The 23,132-nt window shown below is 38.2% G+C and overlaps 1 protein-coding gene across 1 annotated transcript; it reads left to right on the forward strand.

The window, feature by feature from the left end:
* The first annotated feature begins 7,898 nt into the window (after positions 1-7,898).
* Positions 7,899-10,936, forward strand: LOC122282875 (pentatricopeptide repeat-containing protein At3g49170, chloroplastic). The gene has a single exon (XM_043094931.1). The coding sequence runs from the start codon at positions 7,953-7,955 to the stop codon at positions 10,518-10,520; it is 2,568 nt and encodes an 855-aa protein (XP_042950865.1). The 5' UTR covers positions 7,899-7,952; the 3' UTR covers positions 10,521-10,936.
* Positions 10,937-23,132: the final 12,196 nt, after the last annotated feature.

Below are 23,132 nucleotides of genomic sequence, written 5' to 3' on the forward strand. Positions count from 1 at the left end.
TCCCCGCATGCTTCGGGTAGTTAATGCATTAATGGTGCTAGGTGGCCTCTGCCCCTCGTGTTGTGCGGCGCGAGATTCGTGCAGTGCCTGATGCGAGATACGCGTAGTATGGGCAACAAGATTCACACGGTACATGCCAGACTCGCTAGCGTTTTGGGATACGCATGTTCCCAAAACCTTGGGGTACGGGCTCCACGAGTGCCCATATAAGCCCTTCCTTCACAATTGGTGGTTGTTGTATCTCCCTTCCTGCCCTTCAAACGCTTAGGGCCCTTCTAACTTTCTTACGTGGGTTCTATTTTGGAGAACTCCAAGCCTGATGAACCTTTTGGTTCTTCTTGAGGCCCTAGGGATGAAGGCTCGCTATAGGTCCGTACTGAAGTAGACATTTGGTGACTTCTCATGGCGTTTGGCCGTGGCCTTGGATGGGTTGGAAACGTCGAAGATAGAATACAAATTGTTTGGCATTATCGATTTAGGAGTACTTTCCCTAGACAAGGGCGTTGCAGACCTCGAGGGGATTGTGTCAAAAGTTGAGCTGTACCCTGTCACTTGGTGGTGTGTTCAAGAGGCGATAAGGCCTGGGAGCCATGATCGTATTGTTAGGGGGAATTTTAGTTAGGGGCCTAAAGCGCATGCTGACAGCCCCAAACTTATCACCTTCCCTCAATTCCATAAGTCAAGATGTCACCGGTTCAAGCCTGTGAGGGCCCCCCCAACAGCTCAAGGCGGGCCCTTGACCTGTACGGGTAAGAGGCAACCACCCACTTTGAGATGGGAAGTTGTTGGAACAGCACGGGAAACCTCGACAGAGGAAAGAGAGAGAAACATGCCAAAAAAAAGGGATAGAACTGATTAGTAATACCAGAGGACCATGCCGCATTAAATGGAGATACTAGACAACCATACCGCATTAAATGATTGACACTATGAGACCACGCCATATTAAAGATAGCATGGCGGTGGAGGCTCCAGGAGAGGCCTCCCTCTTCCTTAGAATGTAGGGTATGATCTCCTAGCTTAAGGAACCGAGTATAAAGGGACGCCCAAAATTACAAGGTAAGGGAAATCAATTGATGACATAAAACTGTTATTAGACTTTTGTATTTTCTTTGAAACATTTTCCGAAGAAGAAGACTGACTTAGGTATGGAGGCTTCCAGGCCACCGAGGGCTACTCATTTCCTTGTTGCAGGACACCGATCGAGTGAAGGCCCGGACCACTAAGCAGCTCGGCCCAAAGGTGTACGAAACACGACGTTAATAGTTTGTGTCGTCTGTGGGATCCAACAAATTTTTAAGTCGAGCGTGTCCTTCATATGATTGCTAGGACTCGTTTTCAGTTGGTACGGGATCAAGATGAAGAGATGACAAACGGCGTGGAAGTGAGGGTGGTTGCTATGGAGTAGCTCGTTGAAAGGCTCACTAACGAGGTGGTTGTCCTTCGAGAAGAAAATCAAGCCCTCAAGGATAACTTCCGCTAGTCGGTGCATCAGGAAGACCCTAGTGCCAGCGAACACTAGGAATCTAGAAGGGAAGAAGAGGGTGGCAATGCCCTGGAAGAAAGAAATCGCATGCAGGATGAGCTACGTAACCTCCAGGGAAAATATGAAGAGGTGATGAGAAAAATGGGGAGCTCGTCCTCGGTATATCAGCTACTTGTCAGCATGGGCTTGCCTTACAGTGCAAGGGTAATGGCGGTCCCGTTGACACCGAAGCTCTGAATCCCATCCATGGAAGTGTACGATGGGAATCGAGACCCGATCGAGCACTTCGAGACCTTCAAGGCCCACATGATGTTGCATGTGTTTCTCGGAGAAGTGGCGTGCAGAGCCTTTCCATTGACCCTGAGGGGACCTGTGAGAAGATGGTTCGGCTCCCTAGTGCCTGGTTCTATCGAGAACTTTGATAAGCTGGCGTATCTATTCCTCACTCACTCCATGGCTAGCCGGAGAAGAAGACGCCCAGCCGCTTTTCTCCTCACCATCAAGCAAAGAGAAGACGAGAACTTGAAAACTTATCTGGCTAGGTTTAATAATGAGCGAATGACCACGGAAGATTAGGACAAGAAAATTACGCTGGCAACACTGCTTGGAGGAGTCTGGCCCCGATCGACATTCATGGCAGAGTTGGCGAAGAAGATCCCCGTGACTATCTGAGAATTCATGAATCAAGTTGACAACTTCATCAACATCGATGATACCCTCCACACCCTGACTGAGCCCAAACGATGGGAGGTAGATGGGGCACACAAGAAGGGAAAGGTCTTGACCAAAGGTCACACCCGGGAGAAGACGGAACATAAACAACAGGAATCAAGAAGGGAAGAGCATGCCGTGAGAGGCGCACCGCATAGGCATATCACTCAACGTTCACTATCATGAAGGAGGAGAAGCGGCCAACCTTTGAGGAACGTTGCTACTGAACCCACCACCGAACGACCTCCCACAGTACTGGATAATGCCAGTCAACTTGGAAAAGTCACGCTCCACCGTGATATCCCTCTTTCCAACAATAGGAGAGCCCATGGAGAGGACGCTCCAGGGAAAGGAGCCCTGCCAGGGAGTATCGATAGGGGAGGCGGGAGAGCCAAAGGCAGAGGAACCTCTAGCGCGAACCACCATGCTCCCTTCAACAAATGCCCGGGGGTGAGATTCGCACCATCGCAGGAGGGTTTGTCAATGGAGGGGCAAATTCATCTATGAGGAAAGCCCATACTAGAGAAGCCCGATACCGAGAAGTTTACGCAGCCTCCTACTGCCCCACAAAGTACCTCAAAACCGAACCCGCTAGTATGATCTCCTTTGGAGAAGCCGATGAGGAAGGGGTGTTCTATCCTCATGATGACACACTGGTAGTCACCATGCAGATCGCCAACTTCACAACCAGAAGAATCCTTATGGACAATGTTAGTTCTGCAAACATTTTGTTCTGGGAGGCATTCATCCTCATAGGGATAGATGCGACTCAGCTTTGGCCGGCCCTAGTGCTGCTCAAAGGTTTCTCAGGGGAAACAATCCAACCAGCAAGGGCAATTGCCTTGTCAATCTTGGCGGGCAACCCGCCTTGCATTGCCTCGGGATTCAGTTCTGGTAGGGTGGCGTGCTTCTCCCTCCTTTACGCCAATGTGGACTTCCCACTCTTTCAAATCTGTAAACTGACTTCTGCTAGGGGCCAAGAAACCTTTAATTGGGCCATTAGATTGTTCAGTCAGCCTAGGCCCCTCATGGTATTGGGCTTAGATATTAGGCCTTGGGCTCGAGGGGAAAACCCCTAAACATGCACACTAGTACAAATGAGTTTTTTTTTAATCATTTTTTAAACATCCTTAACTAGCAAGAAAAAAATTAAAAATATATACAAAAGCACTAATAGTCACTTTCTTAACTATTAAAAAAATAAAAAATATATAAGTGGGCATATTTGGTAGTCATATTTGGTAGTCATACTATCATTTTCCTATGTCAAAAGCAGGTATTTATCAAAACATCTTTTTGACTACCAAGCCTTGTACAATACCTGACACTCCTTTGTTTCCTTCAACACTATCACCCTTCCACCCGAACCTAAAACCTTTGCTTAGGCCAACAAGTCCACAGCTTGGACTCATGCAATGGCTACCGAGTTTGAAGCTCTAATTAAGGCCAATCAAACATGAGAGCTATGTCCATGACCATTGAATAAAAGTGTGATCAACTGCAAGTGGGTATATAAATTAAAGCTCAAGGCTGATGGTAGTATTGATAGACACATAGTCAGATTGGTAGCCAAAGGCTTACAATGGCAAGACGGAGTTAATTTTACTGAAACTTTCAATGCCGTGGTAAAACCAACAACAATTTGTTTGGTTTTAGCTCTAGCAGGCCCATTATAAGTGGCCAATCCGTCAATTAGATGTATTGAATGCCTTTCTACATGGCTATTTGAAAGAAGAAGTTTTCATGGAGCAGCTAGCTGGTTTTCGAAAGCGTCGTCACCTTGATTTTATTTGCAAAGCTGATGGTCTTCACCTCTACCAGTCAAAGTACATCACTTACCTGTTTCACAATGCTAAACTGCTTGGTGACAAGCCATAATCCAATTCCTTAGCTTTTAGTTCAAATATCTTTAAATTCTTTGAAGAGCCCTTAGCTGATGCAACCGAGTATAGACAATTGGTAGGAACACTTCAATACTACACCATCACGAGGCCAAACATAGCTTTACTTGTCAACCAACTATGTCAATTTATACACTCCTCGACAACTGATAATTGGTTTCCTCTCAAGCCAGTGTTAAGGTATCTCAAGTCTACTGCTGATCATGGCCTACAATACACTCAAGATCCTATCCAACTTTAGACTTTTTGTGACTCGGATTGGGTTAGCTATGTTGATGACTGCCAGTTCACCACTAGTTTTGCTATTTTTCTTAGACCTTGTCTTGTCTCATGGAATGCTATGGCATTGGTAAATACAAAATTATTTTGGATTTGCATGCTACTCAAAGATCTTCATATACATCTTCTCTCCACACCTATGCTATGGTGTGACAATTTAGGAGACATTGCTCTTGCCTCCAATCCCATCTTTCATGCAAGGACAAATCATATATAGATCAACTACCATTTTATTAAAGAGAAGCTACTCAACAAGGATATTACATTAGCTATATCTCCACTTCAATTCAAATTGCAAGCATTTTTACTAAAGGTTTGCCCGTAGCTCGATTCTCCTTTCTTCGTGATAGGCTCATAGTTTGTAGCGCTCCCATCAACTTGCAGGAGACTGTTAAGGAAGAATGAGCAGTCATATCTACATCAGCAATATCGTACTTAACTCAAGCGAAGACACACGCTAAGGGCATTGGCAATAGTAACATAGCTGTACCATCCATGATTCAAACACAACATGCAGACAAATCATTTGAATCTGGTTATGGCTAATATGACTTGCTTAATCTATGATCCTTGTTCCCTTATCTGTAAAGTTATTTTTTTGTTTGATTTTGTTTTCATGTATAGCATACAAAAGTAATGTATAGCTGAATGTATAAATAGGACATTACTTAATGAGAAAGATATACACTTTTTCTTTGACATATTATTTATTTCAAAAAGTATGTGGATGTGAATTTGTTAATATTGGTTTGTGATTGCATTAATTTGCAATTGCGATGGTTGGGTGATTAGTTGTGTATGAGTTTGAAAATGTGAGAATCTGAGTTTTATATTGAGAGAGAGAGAGAGAGAGTGAGTTTTATATTGAGAGAGAGAGAGAGAGAGAGAGAGAGAGAGAGAGAGAGAGGGGGGGGGGGGGGGGGGGGTGTTCCCATTTTGAGATTTTGGTCGGCTTCTCCTTGAAGCACTACTTTCTACCCGTGACAATTGGTATACGCTCTTTTAGGCTATGACTACATTTGTGTTCATCCATGTTTAATGATGCAAAGATCACCATCACAAGGGATAGATTTATGTTAATGTGTGAATATGAACAATAACCAGAGGCTAATTCACCAAACAAGATAGTAGAGCCACCCAAGAGGACTCCATGGCCAAGTGCTCTCTTTTTCAAGCTCAACACCATTGCTGCTCTCTTTAGTTCTTTGGGCAATTCTATGCACTTGCATAATCAACAAATCCTAGCCCATATCCCGAGTTAATCCTACATTCCATTGGTGAATACCAATGTTAATAACGTGTTCCACAGTCCTCTAAAGCTCTCTACCTGCAACAAATAAAGATGGCTGCCTAGGGTACCGATGCTCTTTTGATGCCTAAGTCATGTAAGAATGTCCCTTCTTACCTTCTTATCATGTATATATAGGCATGGTAGATTATCAATAAGTACCGGCGATAGACTTGACCCTCTAGTTATTCATATCAACTTGTATCTTCGATAGGATAGTCATCCTGAATATATTGGATTTATCCCAACTATTTAGTTTTATTGTCCTACCCATCATACCTGGTGGTTACAAAATGGAGTCATATTGGTCTCTAAGACCTAGTAACTACTTGTTTTGCCCTTGGTCTCGTATCAGTTGGGCATCTCACCAGTTGGGCCTCTAGACTGGGCCCGTTTCCTACTAAGGACTATAAGAACTCTCCACCCTAAGTTGACCTCTCAACCATCTCATTTGTGCTTAAATCATGTTTAATTTGTATAACATTTATTCTAAAAGACAGCTTCAATTAAAACTTCTCTTGGTCAGAGAGGACGATGAGAGGTTGAATACATCCATAGAAACGTGGACTTGGAAGCACTTTCAAATGAACACATAAAGGTAGAAGTGTAGAATTCAAGTAGGATATAGAAGTTGGATCTCATTTTATTTTGAAATTTTGGAGTCTAATCATCTCACTTTTAGTTTAGAAGGACAATCCTGGTGCATTGGAGTCCATGCATCTATCTAATCTTTTTTTTTTTTAAGGGTTAAATGCAATGGGTGCTTAGGTGGATTTAAATATTTCAAAATATTTATTCAGATTTTAGAATATAAAAACAAGTAAAATGAGTATTATAATATTTATTAAATATTTATTTTTATACAAGAAATTAACTCTGATAGTTGTGAATGTCATGGAACGCATTTTGTATTCATCTCTCTATTTTATACTCTAAAGTATTTCTTGACAAGTAAATTCAAAGCTTTTATCCAGTGGTATGTTATTGGGTAGCACTACAGCTGCTAGGGAATCCTCCAACAAGGCCATTTGAACCTTTTTTTTTTTTTTTTTTTTCCATACAATTTTTTTATATTCTTAAACATTTTTTAAAAAAAATGTTTTACAACATGGTTAAAAAATAATTTTTTAATCATTAAGTTAAAATAAAAATTGAATCCGAAAAATGCCGGGACCATCTCTTGGTGGCCCAAGCATATATAGAGAAATGATATATACAAGCCCCAAATAGAAAAACTTTAAATAAGCTTTTGTAAAAAAGTGAACCACATCTAAAAAAAAGTGTAAAAAATTTTTTTAATAGTGGAACCCACATTTTTACAAAAATACTTATAAAAAATTTGTTTATTTGAAACTTATACATAGCATTATTCTTTCATATGATATATCTATGCGCAGTCTGCAGTATCATACAAATTGCATATCATTTACCTTCAGATAGGAGAAAGACGAAGAGCATTCTTATTGACTTGACCAAATGCATCTTTTAAATTTAGCCAATATCACACTTTTTTACATTTTCTATTTCATTTAGATTCAATCCTCACATTATATTATTCATTCACTTTCTATATAATAACAAAATATTATTAATTTAATAATTTTTTATTTAATTTATTTTTATAATATTTTATAGTTCTACTAATTAAATATTAATAATAATTATATTTTAATTAAATTAATATTAAAAAATCATATTTTCAAATGTAATTTAATGTTAATAACAAAAAATATTGGATTAAACTCATCTAAAATTCTATCTAAATTTCTTAATTACAAACCTAATAATATGTTTGCTTGGAATGAGAAACTAATATTTTAATATTTGCTTTGAGTGAGAAACTAATATTTTAATATTTTATAAACCAACAGTGGACTTCTATATTTGGCCAAGTAGCTGAAATCCAAATTATTTTAAATATGCCCAACCCAACGTGGGGGTTTTTTGGCACAAATTATCTAAATTTTGGCCATCAGCCTCCTTTGGTTAAGCTAATGAGAATGCTTTAAAGTTCTGTTTGGATATAAAAATGATTTCATTTCATTTTATTATTATAATATTTTTAAATTTTTACATAAAATATAATAAATAAATCAACGTTTTTAAATCTTAAAATAATAATAATAATATTAAAAATAATTTTTTAATATTTTAATTTTTAATTTTTATTTGAAATTATCCCTTCTTATCTCAAAGGAAAAATTACACCCAACTGAAATAGGGAAAAAACGTACAAATCGTATCTTCAAAGTTGGGGAGTTGGTTCTGTTTGAGCTTCGAAGAAAACATGCTCGCCTACTCTTTTCCTTCTCCCTCCAAAGTCCCCTTAGCTTCTCCCAAACCCTCGAACCCTTCTTCAGGCCGTAACCTTCCATCGTCAAAACTATCATCCCCAACCCCAACCTTTGAAGTCCTTAACCACCGTCTGACCCATCACCACAATGTGGGCCACCTTCACGAAGCAATCTCCACCCTCGATGTCATGGCCCGAAAGGGTGTCCATCCAGACCTCACCACCTACGCCGTACTCCTCAAATCATGCATCAGGTCCCGGAATTTCCAACTCGGAAAACTTGTCCACAATCGGTTCATGCAGTCCCAACTTGAACCCAATTCCGTCATTTTTAACTCTCTAATCAGCTTGTACTCAAAGTGTGGGGATTGGGCTAAAGCAAAAGCCATATTTGATAGCGTAGGAGATAAGAAAGACTTGGTTTCTTGGAGCGCAATGGTCTCATGTTTTGCAAATAATGATATGGAATTTGAAGCGATTGGGACATTTCTTGAAATGCTTGAAAATGGGTTTCATCCAAATGAGTATTGCTTCGCGGCAGCGATTCGGGCGTGTTCGACTGTGGATACTATTTTGATTGGGAAAATGATTTTTGGGTTTGTGATAAAAAGTGGATATTTTGAGTCCGATGTGTGTGTTGGGTGTGCATTGATTGATATGTTTGTGAAGGGCAGCGGTGATGTGGATTTAGCATATAAGGTCTTTGAGAAAATGCCTGAGAAGAATACAGTGACTTGGACTTTGATGATTACTAGGTTTATGCAATTGGGGTGCCCGAGAGACGCAATAGATTTGTTTTTGGATATGATTTTCAGTGGGAATGTACCGGATCAGTTTACATTAAGTGGGGTTTTATCGGCTTGTGCAGAGTTGGAATTGTTGTCTCTTGGTCAGCAATTGCATTCTTGGGTTACGAGGGGGGGAATGCCATTAGATGCTTGTGTTGGTTGTTGTTTGGTGGACATGTATGCAAAGTGTGCATCAGTGGACGATTCAACCAAAGTGTTCAATCGAATGGTAGATCATAATGTCATGTCTTGGACGGCAATTATCACAGGATACGTGCAAAGTGGAGAATGTGATAAGGAAGCTGTTGAGCTTTTCTCTGAAATGATCACGAGTCACGTTTTGCCAAATCACTTCACCTTTTCAAGTGTTCTCAAGGCATGTGCAAATCTTTCTGATCCGCGTATGGGTGAGCAAGTGTACACCCATGCGGTGAAACTAGGTCTTGCGTCAGTTAATTGTGTGGGAAATTCTCTTATTAGCTTGTATGCACGGTCTGGAATGATGGAAGATGCTCGGAACGCTTTTGATATGCTATTTGAGAAGAATATGATTTCTTACAACGCGATTGTTGATGGGTATGCCAAAAATTTGAATTCTGAAAAAGCCTTTGAGCTTTTCCATGAAATTGTGGATACAGGAATCGGGGCTAGTGCTTTCACATATGCTAGTCTCCTGAGTGGGGCTGCTAGTATCGTTGCAATTTCTAAGGGCGAGCAAATTCATGCCACTGTACTGAAATCGGGGTTTGAGTCAAACCAATGCATATGTAATGCTTTGATCTCCATGTATTCTAGGTGTGGAAACATAGAAGCTGCTTTCCAAGTTTTTAATTATATGGGAGATCGTAACGTTATATCTTGGACTTCCATGATCACTGGTTTTGCAAAACATGGATTTGCCTCTAGAGCTATGGACATGTTCCACAAAATGCTTGAGGTTGGCGTTAGGCCAAACGAAGTCACCTATATTGCTGTTCTATCAGCTTGTAGCCACGCGAGGCTGATTTCTGAGGGCTGGAAACTCTTCAATTCAATGCACAAAGAATATGGGATTGTTCCGAGAATGGGACACTATGCATGTATGGTTGATTTATTGGGCCGATCAGGATCCCTTTTAGAAGCCTTTGAATTTGTTAACTCAATGCCTTTCAAGGCTGATGCGCTAGTCTGGCGTACATTTCTTGGTGCCTGTCGAGTCCATGGTAATAAAGAGCTTGGAAAACATGCTGCAAAGATGATTCTTGAGCAACACCCACATGATCCAGCAGCATATATCTTACTATCAAACTTGTATGCTTCCTCTGGTCAATGGGAAGATGTGGCGATAATTAGAAAGACTATGAAAGAGAGGAACTTGATCAAAGAAGCAGGTTGTAGCTGGATAGAGGTGGGAAATAAGGCGCACATGTTCCATGTTGGGGATACTTCACACCCCCTAGCACGTAAGATTTACAGTGAACTGAACCAACTAGCGTTGAAAATAAAGGAATTGGGATATGTACCTGATACGGATTTTGTTCTTCATGACGTGGAGGATGAACTAAAGGAGCAATATTTGTTTCAACACAGCGAGAAAATCGCCGTGGCATTTGGTCTTATAAGCATGTCCAAATCAAAACCCATTAGGGTATTTAAGAATCTTCGTGTTTGTGGAGACTGTCACGCTGCTATCAAGTTTATTTCATTGGCTACAGGAAGGGAAATAATTGTAAGAGACTCAAACCGATTTCACCACTTCAAAGATGGGTTTTGTTCATGCAGTGATTACTGGTGAGGTTGTTAAAGAACGATGGAATTTTCTCTATGAGAGTTCTGTGCTTATCGGACAGCTACATAAGTTTGTTTTCAACTGATATGAGATTCTCAATCTTCTGCTCATTTCTTGTCAAAACCCTTCAAAGGCTGTTTCTTAGTGTGCACGAACAGCAGCTTGCTTTCAGTACGGATCCCACAAAATGGAAAAGAAAGATTCAGAAGACATGATTGCCAGCTAAAAAATTAACGTTTTGAGTTTGATGTATATTTGCCAGTCTCATTCTTTCAGCTTTAGATGCATCACTTATATATTCTAATAGCTGTAACCTGTACCATACATTTACATTCTTTATGTAAACTGCATATCTGTAAATTTCATATATGTACCCTCATTTGATCGCATAATTTACAACTATATGTACTTTTTCCCACTAATATTGCCTATTCTTCAGATTTCTCTCACAAACTTCACAGGTCTTCAATTTTTCCATTTTTAATTCTTCGGCAGCCAAGATCATTTTAGTACAGAGAAAAAGTGCTCGATCTCGCAAACATTTCACGCTGTTAGTGCCTTCAAATGTCTTCGTTTTTCTATGATAATGAATCAACGAATCGGGGATTGCTATGATAAGAATGTAGGAATTACAACTCATATGATGGGTAAAATAAGCCCTATCCTCGAATAAGCACAGAAAAGGGATCCTGGGCTTCAGCTCTGTTGAATGCATTTTTCCAGCATAGCCGGAGCCCAACAATACGGTTGAATGGCCCACAATGATAACTTGGATGTCGGTAGATTCTCATTTATGAAATAAATAAAGCATATAAAATATAAATAAAAAGATATAAAATTTTACGTGATTCGGCATAAAGGCCTACATCTACAGGTCGTTCGGGATGAAATCTATTATGTTTGATGATTTTACAATATTTCGTGACCTTACATAACTCTCACTAGAATATAGGATATTAGGGTTCCTATGAGGTTGAAGAAGATGCCTTGGCTTAGAGATATGGAGAGGAGCCAATAATTTGAGGGGTCTATATGTAGAGAAGTCTATAGAAAATCTATAGATATTTAGAGATCCCCTCCTTTTATGTATGTCTCTTTCTTTCTTTAGAATAGTTGAGTCATATTTGTCTTATGTCATTTCACATTTTGTATATGAATCCACTTATTTTGACTTTATCTCTTCTCGACTTATTTTTTCATGGCTTTATTACTGGTGATGGGTTTGAACTGCGTTGGGCCCGGTTCATTTTATATCCAATAGATGCTCTCGATTCTTATGATCAATTTGTCCAACAAGAATGCTTTAAGAATCCTCAAGTCAATCATGATAAAGATAGTCTATAGAAACTGTAGAAAAATAAATGATGGAAAATTGTCCCTGGTTTTCTATTGTGTAATACAATGAAGATCTCCAAGGGCAAAACTCGAGGAGATTTGCAAAATTCTTGGTACGGGCCTTTGAGAGTGGGCTTCCAGGAAGTTTGCTTGATGATTGGGCGTATGACTTATAATTGCATTGAATCGTTCTCGAAGGCAACCTATGCAGGCGGTTATGGAGCTAGCAACAGTTATGGTGAGAGAGGTAGCCCTGGTCACATACGCATATGCTGACACTTCTCGCTCCTTGGAGCTTCGCTCGTCGTTGTTGTGACAGGTGGCTTGCTTGACTGCTTTGTTGAGGTGGAAATATTAACCTCCATTGGATGTGTGTGCGTTAACCGTGGTCACTTGTTTTGTAGGGACTCGATTGCTTATCTTTTGGGGCGGCTCTACTTTTTGTGCGAGTGTTAACCCCAGTTGCATGCGCGTTAACCTCGATTGTCAATGCCGCGAGTACTAACCAAAGCTTTGAATATCGTTTCGGTCAAGGCACTTGAATGAAATATTTCGGTATCAGTACCATTTCGTGTACCGTTTCAGAATAGTTTATACATGGATAAATTATATATGTACATGCATAAACTATATCCCAAAATAACAATAAAATAAGTCATAAACTCAACAATACTTTTTAATACAAGTCTTAAGTTTTAACAATATACATACTTGTAAAACTAAATAAGTTCTCAATCCAACCATTAAAATAAAATCACTCATCTTATCAAGTAAGTATTTTTACTTAATAATATAAGTAAGTATTTTGAATAAATTTATTATTTTTATTTTTTTAAAAGAAATATTTAATGAATTTAAAAAAAAAAAATTAAAGAAAAAAAAAGACAAGTTCTTTTTCTCTCCATATTCAGTGACTCTCTAGATAATTGCAAGGATCCATGCACCTCATCATCACACAAAACCACCACCTCTATTTATTTGCTCTCTCCTTATTTTTCAGGTATGCCCATCATCAAACATTTTTTTAATTTTTTTTATGAAAAAACCCATTAGCACACATAATCCGTGCACCTTCCGAAATCTCTTTATTTTACGCTACACTGAAGAGCGTGGATGTTACCATCCGTATCATGAAGGACACATGCTAAATACATATTCTGCATGATGATAAACACAACTATGTGGGTGGGTCAATGAATGGAGACAGAGGGAAAAAAAAAAAAAGGAAGACTGGAAGACGATTAGTCCAGAGAATACCCTACAATTTTACGAAAATGACCCTAAAGTTTACATAAATTATAAAACTGCCATCAATTACTAAGAAGTTAATGTACCTGGTGAAATTTGTATTTCGGCCAGTATCTTGGATTTCGGCCGGTACCGGCCAAAACACACCAATACGGTTGAAATTTCTTTTGGTACGAAACATGGCTCTTCTCTGTATCGGTTATTGTTCCAGTACGGTATATTTCGACCATATCGGCTGGTATAGTATGATTTTAAAAACCTTGGTACTAACTCCAGTTGCATGCGCGTGTGTTAGCCCTGGTCACCAGTTTCGTGGGGGGTCTAACTTTCTTATATGAATGTTAGCTCCAATCACATGCGCATACGCTAACATTGCTCTAACGAATGCATAGGTGTGCCTTGTTTGCCAAGGTGGGAGGTTCAAGTACTTGACTCGAAAATGGCTAGGCTATTAGTGGTTAGTGTAAACAATCCAAACCATGAAAGTGAGATGTGCAAACCTGAGCCAAGCGGCATGATGTAACACCCCCTTCACTTAGGCTAGAAGTGTCATGTGCTTTTCTTAAAATAAACCCAGCAAGAGATCTCATATTTTTAATAAAATAAAATGAGCTTTTATTTCATAAAAAGAATCATTTAACAACAATAAATCTCCATAAATATTAAATGAAATGAACTAAATAACATCCATTGTCATAAAAATATCATATTATTTTAAGAAGTCTAGGATTTAATTGACTGCTTCATCTAATCTTGGCCCGTCCGCTCATGGTCATCATCCTCACTTGGGTGGTTAAAAAAAATAAAATAAACTTAAAATGAGTTGAAGACTCAATAAGAAATCCATCACAACGTAAACGTAACAAATATATGATTTTTCATAAAACATTTCATGCTAAGAATTTAAATTCATGCTCATTCATATGTATACTCATGTCATGCATGACTTATCTTAAATTATTTGACTTATCTTACTTATCATACTGACCAATACACTTAACCATATGTGTGAGGTTGTGCCCCAGCCCCACTTCGTGTGACCACAAGGGGAATTGCTAATAGTATTCTATCATACTATGCTGGACCAAGCTTAGGTCCATGGCTTATACATCTACCCATACAATTGTAGTGGTGACATGCATCTAAATGGTCATTATATAAAACTTATCTTATCTTACACTTAATCATAAGAAAACTTATGTAACTTGACCATAGGAAGCTTACGTGTCTTTATGTATCATGAGATGCATGACATGCATAATACATACATAATTATTGAATGCTGAATTAAACGTGATGCGTAACTTAACATGATCATGAATTAAAATGAATGCTATGCTTGCATAACTCATGACAATATGAGGTACATAAAAAAAGGCTATGAAGAATTGGATTTACTAATAATTTATCTAAACTAACATGTGATAATCCTAATTTGTAATCAAATTACTTACCTCATACCGTAGATTCCAAAATCTCGTCTCACAGATCATTACCTATATGAAATACCATATGTCACTAATTTTCTAAAAATGTAGTATAATACTTTACTTAATTAAATAAATACTATGGAGAGAACTTTAATGATTATTTTATTATTTACCAAATTAATAAATACTAAAATGATTTAATTATTAATTAGTAGGAAATTATATTTTACCTAAACTTTATCAATTAAATAGTGAGGCTCATTTCTTAAAAATAGACTTGATCATATTTATAGCGTAAAAATATATATTAAACTTGATTATACTTAAAATTCAAATCCTTGTAATTTATTATTATAATCAAATCATAATAAGTACTTAATATAATTTAAACTGTATAAAAATACAAGTGTCTACTATATAGGTGTGTAAATTGGTTCGGTCTGGTCTAGTCTGGGGGGTGATGGACCAAAATTTGGTCCATCTTTTTCCCTAGACCAAACATCCATAGGGACCAGTCCAATCCGGCCCGCTATCGGTTTGGTTGGTCCATTCGGTCCAATTCAATTCTTTTTATTTTTTTTTAATTTTTTTCATTTTTTTCCAAATAAATTAATAAAAAATTTGTTTAAATTACTAAATTAAAATTAAATGAATTGTTAATGTAGATTATGTAACTAACTCATTAAAAAAATATTTTATATGGTCAATGATAATAAATTAGATGAAAATTACATCATTAACTTATATAATTATTATATAAAATAATATATTAAATTATTAAAAATATTTTAAAAATATATACAGGAGTTCAATCCGGTTCGGTACAAAGTTTATAGACTCCGGAATCAGACCGAATACCATTCAGTCTACACTTTTTTTGACAGAGATCGACAAGTCTACAATTCGATCTGGTCCTATTTGGTTTGAATGGGTCAGTCCAGTCTGTTTTTTCGGTCTGAATCGATAAGCTTACACCCCTACTACTACATGCAACAAAGACCAAATTAAAACCAAGTCAACATATTACATTTGTAAGAAAAATAGGTCCACGTAAAGAGACCCATTTTAAACACATTTTGTCATGCACACACAAAATCTGAAAACGTACTGAGACTATAAGGTCACTCAACCCTGTCATAAGCCTTTGAGATGTCCAATTTCAGTGCCATGCTGCCAACCCTTCCCTTTAACCTGGTCCTCATAGAGTGCAAGGCCTTAAATCCTGCTATAATATTATCTAAGATCAAGCGCCCAAGTATAAAAGCACTTAGGTTTGTTGAAATTGCAACATTGAGAACCAACTTCATTCTATTGGCAAGGCCCTTTACAATAATCTTATATAACATGTTGCAAAGACTTATAGGTTTGTAATCCCCTAGCCTCTTAGGTTTTGAAAACTTTGGGATTAAAGCAACATATGTGAAGTTCAGGGCATCCTTCCAATTTCCATCATTTAACAAATCCAGTACTGTCTCACATATAGCAGCCCCTACTGTACTCCAAAAAGCTTGATAAAAAAATGCACAGTACCCTAAAATTTGCAAGGCCCCATTTGCCTCAGGGCCAAATCCACCTCTTCTCTGGTAAAGAGTTTCTCTAAATCATCATTCATAGAGCTTGTGACTCGGGAATCTAAACTGTGTAGGCACTCCTCTATTAATGCACTGAAAGGGGCAGCAGTTCTATAAACTTCATCAAAATGCTCTTTGAATGCTTAAGCAATATCCTTCTATTCTACTCTCAGTTCTGACTGCCTATCCATTACAGAGAGAATCTGATTTTTCCTTCTTCTTTGGTTGGCACACGCATAAAAGAACTTAGTGTTCTTATCTCCTATGCTATACCAGTTCCTCTGGGCCCTTTGTCTCCATTTTAAGTCCTCCTACTCCAGTAGCCTTCCCACCTCTTGTTGCATATTACTTATTTCATTTATGTTCTGAGTCCCTTCCTCATCCTGCATATCCTTGATTCAAGCAGTAAGCTGATCAATACTACCACACCTCTCCTTGTCTTTCCTTCTAAAACCACTAGCTAGAGTGCCACTGCATATGCTTAAGAGCCTCTGACTTTCTCCATAGGCTTATGACACTATACCCTTTTAGACCAAGCCTTATCACCCATGTCTTTACACTCCTCTTCCTTCAGCTAGCTGGCCTCAAACTTGAATACATAGCGCCTTCTACTCAGCATCTTATCTGATTCCATGACAGACAACATAATAGGCTTGTGGTTTGAGCTTCTTGCAACAAGCCCTTCCACCAAGACAACTTTGAACCTAGATTTCCACTTTGCATTCGGCAAATATCTGTCTAACCTCTCTTTTGTGTAAGTGTGATCAGAGTGCCTAATGCTCCATGTGATAAGATTGCCCACATATCCAGCATCAAATAAATTGTTGCTCTCCGCCCCTCGAAATCGAGTCAGATGGTGCTTAGCTCTCAATTTCCCTCCAACTTTCTCTCTAAGAACTAATATTTCATTAAAGTCACCTGCAACATACCAAGGTGTTCCTTCTCCAAGCTTAATTCTGTTCAACCACTCCCAAGAAAACCTTCTATTTATTATGTTGAGATGTCCATAGAATCTAGTGAACAACCCAATCCCCTTTATTACCCTCTCTTACTTTTGCACTCACATGCCAATGGGAATAAGTTTGAATTTGTATGGCCTCTCTATCCTTCCAAAACAGAGCCAACCCCCCTCTCTTCACTACAGGGTCAGTTGCCAGACATCCCTCCATCCCTAACTTATTTTATATAGACTCCACTCTCCTTACTTTTATCATAGTCTCAATGAAAAAGACTATTTTGGGTCTCTTTTTCTTAACCAAATGGCTAAAGTCTTGAACTGTTTGAGGTAGGGCTGTGCATTCGGATCCGGATTTTAAAACCCGGGCGAGTATTCACTTGGATTAATCCAGTCTAAATCCGGGCGGATATTCGGATTTGGACCCAGATACTAGGATTGTAACTGGATATACCTTTTTTTTCATTTTTTTTAACTGTATCATAATAATGTTTTCTAATGAACGAAAAGTGAGGTAGCAACAAATAAAGAGATAATGAGAGGCTTACGCACAAAAAAAAAAAAAAAAAAAAAAAAGAGGAAAGAAGAAGATAATGAGAGAGAGGTGGCCAGCCACCAATCCAATACAAAAACAACTCCCTCAATAGTCTCAAGTACATAAAAACTCCCCTAAAAAAATCTCCCAAAAGAATTCAACCGAAACTATAATATTCCAAATACAAGTAGCAATTTCCATCATTAGGTGGGCTTACCATGATAAAACCGAAATTAAAACAACTAAAAAAACTACATAGGAATTGCTCAAGGCTGGATATCTCTAAGCAATTTTCTTTTGTCCACATTTCCCATGTCCCAAAAAAAAAAAAAAAATTGAGGAACAAGAAATGTCAAAGTTACATTTTGAACAATTATTACAACTGTGAGTACTACTGGTCGATCTGTTTTTGTTAATCTGTAAGTTGATATCATGTTGGCATGCGATTGAAGAAATTGAACCTCAAAAAACTGTGATATAGTATTATCTACATATATATGACATGTTAATGATGAAGTATGGTGGATTTTATGATCAAATAAATGAAATGTCTTAGGAGGTTGAGGGTCTCACAGATCCAATGAGGAAGGAAGTCGCGCGGTCTATGTAAATTTAATTGTTAAGGGATCAGAGGTATTAAAAAAAAGGAAGCCGCTTTGGAACGGTCGGGCTAATAAACGGAGAAAAACAGCCTTCCATTCACTGCTTGCCACGTAAGGAAATGCACCATAAGAGAAATAGGCTTCATCACATAAAAACACTTCCAACCAAAAGCAGTCCTCACTGATTTCGCCCAAGAGCACTTCGTGTTTTCATCTCTTCGTCTTCCTGACTGAGCCTCTCTTCCACCGTCACCATCTCAATCCAACGCCGACCGACTCAGTTGCCTACGTTCCCCTTCTCTAATCTACGTTCCTCTTTAAAAATTCATTTGGTTTCAGACGAATTAATATAAATCTAGACGAATTAAAGGTTTTCTGGTTTCAGAAATATTTCTGCGAAATTCATATAGAAATGTATAAACTCGTTCACAAATCAAAGCCCAAGTGCGAGTTCGACGTTCTTGCATCGAGTGGACGTGAACCAGTTGCCATCCATTGCAGACGGTGAGGATGAAAATGGACTAAAAATCATGTTAGCATGCAAGCCTTAAATACCAAAACGATAACTCAAGACAGCTAAAAATAAAAACTTTGCCTTTTGATTTGGGATTTTTTATTCTTCAACGGTATGACTTCTGGAACCTAGCCCTGGCATCGCGACCACCGAACTTCTTGGGTTCACAGCGTCTCAGGTCAGCGACAAGCAAGGTTCCGTCGTACCTGACGAGGATAATCTCCTTTTTGCTATGTTCTTCCACACACTTCTGGTATTACCTCAGGACCTCCGTTTGGGTTGCTCGATTATGAGAGAGTCGAAGAAGGTGAAGAATGGGGTCGAGATCTTCAGCGGTGGTCCTTGGCTTGGAGATAGATGGAGTGGGTCACCAAATCAAGGGGCGTTAGCCTCTATGTCGTGAGAGGAGACGAAGCTGTGTGGGTTTCAACCGTGCGAACTCTAGCCATGCAAGATGGGGGTGCTGTGCGAGAAGGGGGGTGCAAGCTGAAGTAGTGCAAAGGACCCGCGGGGGGGGGGGAAAGGTTTTTGCAAATACACTATAATTAGCTTAACATCCAAAAGCAACCAAGAAACTTTTCCAAAAAAAAAAAAAAAAAGCAACTAAGAAACGCAAATGTACACAGACCCAAGTTCACGGATAAAATCCCATTTCAAAGAGAACTTCCAATCTCGTACTTACAGTTGTCCAAATTGCAACTTTGGAAACAAATTATGCGTTTGGAGACATATTCAAAGTTATCTGGGACAATGTTTGCTGACCAAATATGAGGTATCCTATGACAGCAACACCACCAACGACAGCAACAACACCATATATAAAGACACACAAAAGGAAACTGCACATAAAGGGAAAAAAATAATAATAATAATAATAATAAAAAATTAAGGCATGAGTGATAGAAAGGCAAGTAAAATATTTGAACAAGAAGCAAACAAGATGGCTCATAGCTTCTTTGGTAAGAATGTCACTGACCAATGAACAACGGCATATGGAATATTGAAGATAAGTGAGACAAAAGTGCGAGGTCTATGACTCTATACACAAACTTTACACAAAAAAATAAAAAAAATCAAAACACTCCATAGTTTAAAGGATCATTCTACAGCCACAACTGGGGGCTCCCCGCTTGCTTAGAAAAACTTTGTTTTTGTTTTTTTTTTACATCATTTTTTAATATTTTTAAACATTAAAAAAAATAAAAATTTCATAATAATATTAAACAAATTTTCCTTAATTAGTAAGAAAAAGAAAAAGAAAAACACTGGGAGCGGTAGCTCCTAGCAAGGGATCTAGTATTTTCCTATTTTAAACTAAATACATACTATGATTCATTGCTTGAGATGAGATGACTGTCAGATAGAAAAAGATGTTGAGAATTGCCAAGAAAGTAGCACAAGTTTGATTGTGATATTTTAATAAAGGTCCAGATAAAGGCCCTCGTTTGAGCTATTTGAAAGTCCTCCTAAAGGAATGGACTTGCGAACAAATTACTATAATATAATGTGATCATCGATGGAGACAAGACAACTCTGTTCCAGAAGCACCTCCAAACTTCCATAAAACAAGATTGGATTCAAGTTTATTCAGGCCACCCAAAAATAAATTTATTCTTTGCTTTATTTCTGAGAAACATTTTATTGACCCATAATCAATCCAAGTGTTTTTGCATGGCATAAACATGAAACAAAGTCTCAGAATCACTTTCGGGTCATATAAAGTTTTTTCATGACAGAATATGCCTCACAGCCTTCTAATTATTCTCCACAGAACCGTCATCTCCATCCATAGCAAGAACATGCATGAATCTAATTAATAATTATCTTTTCCTTTGTATCTCTGTTTGCTGATCAAGAAAATTGCAAAGATAGTCTAAACATTGCTTCGTTTATTTGAGGCTTGACTATTTTAGTCCAATAAAATTGAAAATGGTGCTCGATCCTTAGTAGGGTTCATATCATTGAAACCCACTTCCTCATTATATCGAAAGTGCATCCGGTTTTAAACATAAACACTAGGGGTGTAACCGGTCCGGTTTGGTCCGGTTTTGAATAAAATTTAAGACCGAACCGGTATGCACCGATTTTATATTTTTCAAAACCGATTACGCACCGGTTACCCTCCTAAACCGGTACTCCGGTTTTACCGGTTTTAATGTACTATATTATATATTATATAATATATATAATATAGTATATAATACTATAGTAATAATATATTATAGTATATTATAATATATATTATAATTGTATTATAGACTATAATGATATATTATATTATATTATAATATAATATATAGTGATATAGTATAAGTATAACTATTAATATACACTATATAATATTAGTATAACTATAAATACGATAAGTAAAATGATATAAGATTTTAAAATTTAATATTATATTAATTAGTAATTTATCATATAGTACAAAACTATTTTATATATAGTTATATATTATATATAAATATTATATATAATATAAAAAATTAAAAAATATATATATAAATCGGTCCGGTCCGGTTTTAGAAAAAGAAAAATTGGAACCGGACCGATTTTGACCGGTTTTAAGAAAACTAAAACCGGTACCGGACCGAACCAACCTCGGAACCGGACCGATGGCACCGGTTTGGTCCGGTCCGGTCCGGTTTACCGGTTTATCGGTTTTTTTTTACACCCCTAATAAACACAAACATCTCTATACATACCGAGAGAAAGAGAGAGATTGTAACACACCTAATGGATTGATAAAAATTAAATTGAAGTGTAACAAAGAGAGAATGTGAGAGAGGAACATACTATCGGGGTTGGGAGGGAGAGAGAGAGAGACAAGGAAAATGGGGGCGATGGAGAGAAGGGATGGCACGCAGCGGCATAGTCTAGGACTCTAGAGTTTGTCGAGATTATGAGAACTTGAGAGAAAAAGAAAGAGACGCAACGTTTGTCTAGAGTGAGAGAGAGAACATCTGGACATGAATGAATATGAAGAAAAAGCAAAACAACGTCGTTTTCTGTTAGCAAAATGGCAATGTTTTGGATCAATTAGTTTGTTTTTAAAAAAGGAAATCGGTTACAGATAACGGGGTTAAAACTTAGATCTGGGTGGTTATCCTGTTGAATTGCCCGAATTTCTAGGTTTCAGACTAGACCAGAAAAAAATTATGCACGGTTCTACACCCCTAGTCTGAGGGTTCCCAAGCCATTGGCAATTCCAACTTAATAGATTCATAATGACTGGCGGGATTGAGCAGCAACCTCCACCATTAAATCCACCATCAGTTTATCCCCTTAAGCCAACTCCACCTTGGCCTTTTTTCGCTTACCACCCTTTAGCTTTCCCTCCATTACAACACTATACACACTTCTCTTCATAATTGTAACAGATGTTGGGGACTCACCAGGAAGTTTTGGCCCTTGAGCCCTTCTCTTCTAGCTGCCTCTCTTTTGCTTCTCCGGCCCATTCAAGCTGCCCGAGACTTCCCTTCTTTGTTCTCCAAATTCCTACAAAACAACATGAGTCAGAATTAATCCATTTCCCCTATTATCCAGTCCCCTTTCCACTGACTTCTTCATTCCCTCCATTGCTTCCATCCCCATGCTTTGATCCTCAGCAGGATCCTCCACTACCTCAGGGCTACTCTTCCTCTCATTAGCAGTTGTAGCCCCTTTCATATCCACAACAAGAATTCCCTGAACCTGATCCTGAGATCCACTGCCACCTTGCTGTTTATTCATTTCCCCTTTCCTCCTCACGTTCCTTCGAATACCTACTGGTGCTCTCATCCATGATCCAAACTGAGTGGATTCCCCCTTGCAATATTACCCTTCTTTATCCCCACTCCTACACCCTTGCTTCCCATGTAGGATAAAGCCACAATGAAAGAAAATCCTAGGCAGTTTTTGTATTTGAATAGGATCCACATATTTTGGCCCTCAAAACTCACTATTTTGCCACTTGCTAGTGCCTTTTGTAAGTCACATTCAACTCTCACCCTAAGGAAATTTCCCTATGCTACATTGCTTTCATTAGCATCCACTTCGCTTCCAATCGATCCACCAATCTTTGCACCAATTCTCCGGTTCATTCCACCTAGAGGGAGGTTATACATTTGGATCCAAAATTTTTCACCGGAGAAATCCTGTAGGTGTGACTGGGTCATTCCATTGAACACCTTCAGCACAAAGAGATAATTGTCATACAACCAAGGACATCTGTCCAGAACTCTATTCCTATCACCCTGATTTGCAACGTAATTACATAGCAATTTCCTCCAATTTCACTAAATCGCATCTGTTTATTTACTCGTCATACTTTCTCCGTAATCAATCTAACTAATTCCTTCCCGATCACCCTATCAACATAGATCTTCCCAGCAAACTTCTCTCCCCTTTCAACTTTAATTCATCCAACTCCTCTGTTTCAAGCATGAT

This window comes from Carya illinoinensis, chromosome 11, assembly GCF_018687715.1.
Source record: "Carya illinoinensis cultivar Pawnee chromosome 11, C.illinoinensisPawnee_v1, whole genome shotgun sequence".
NCBI classification, from domain to species: Eukaryota; Viridiplantae; Streptophyta; class Magnoliopsida; order Fagales; family Juglandaceae; genus Carya; species Carya illinoinensis.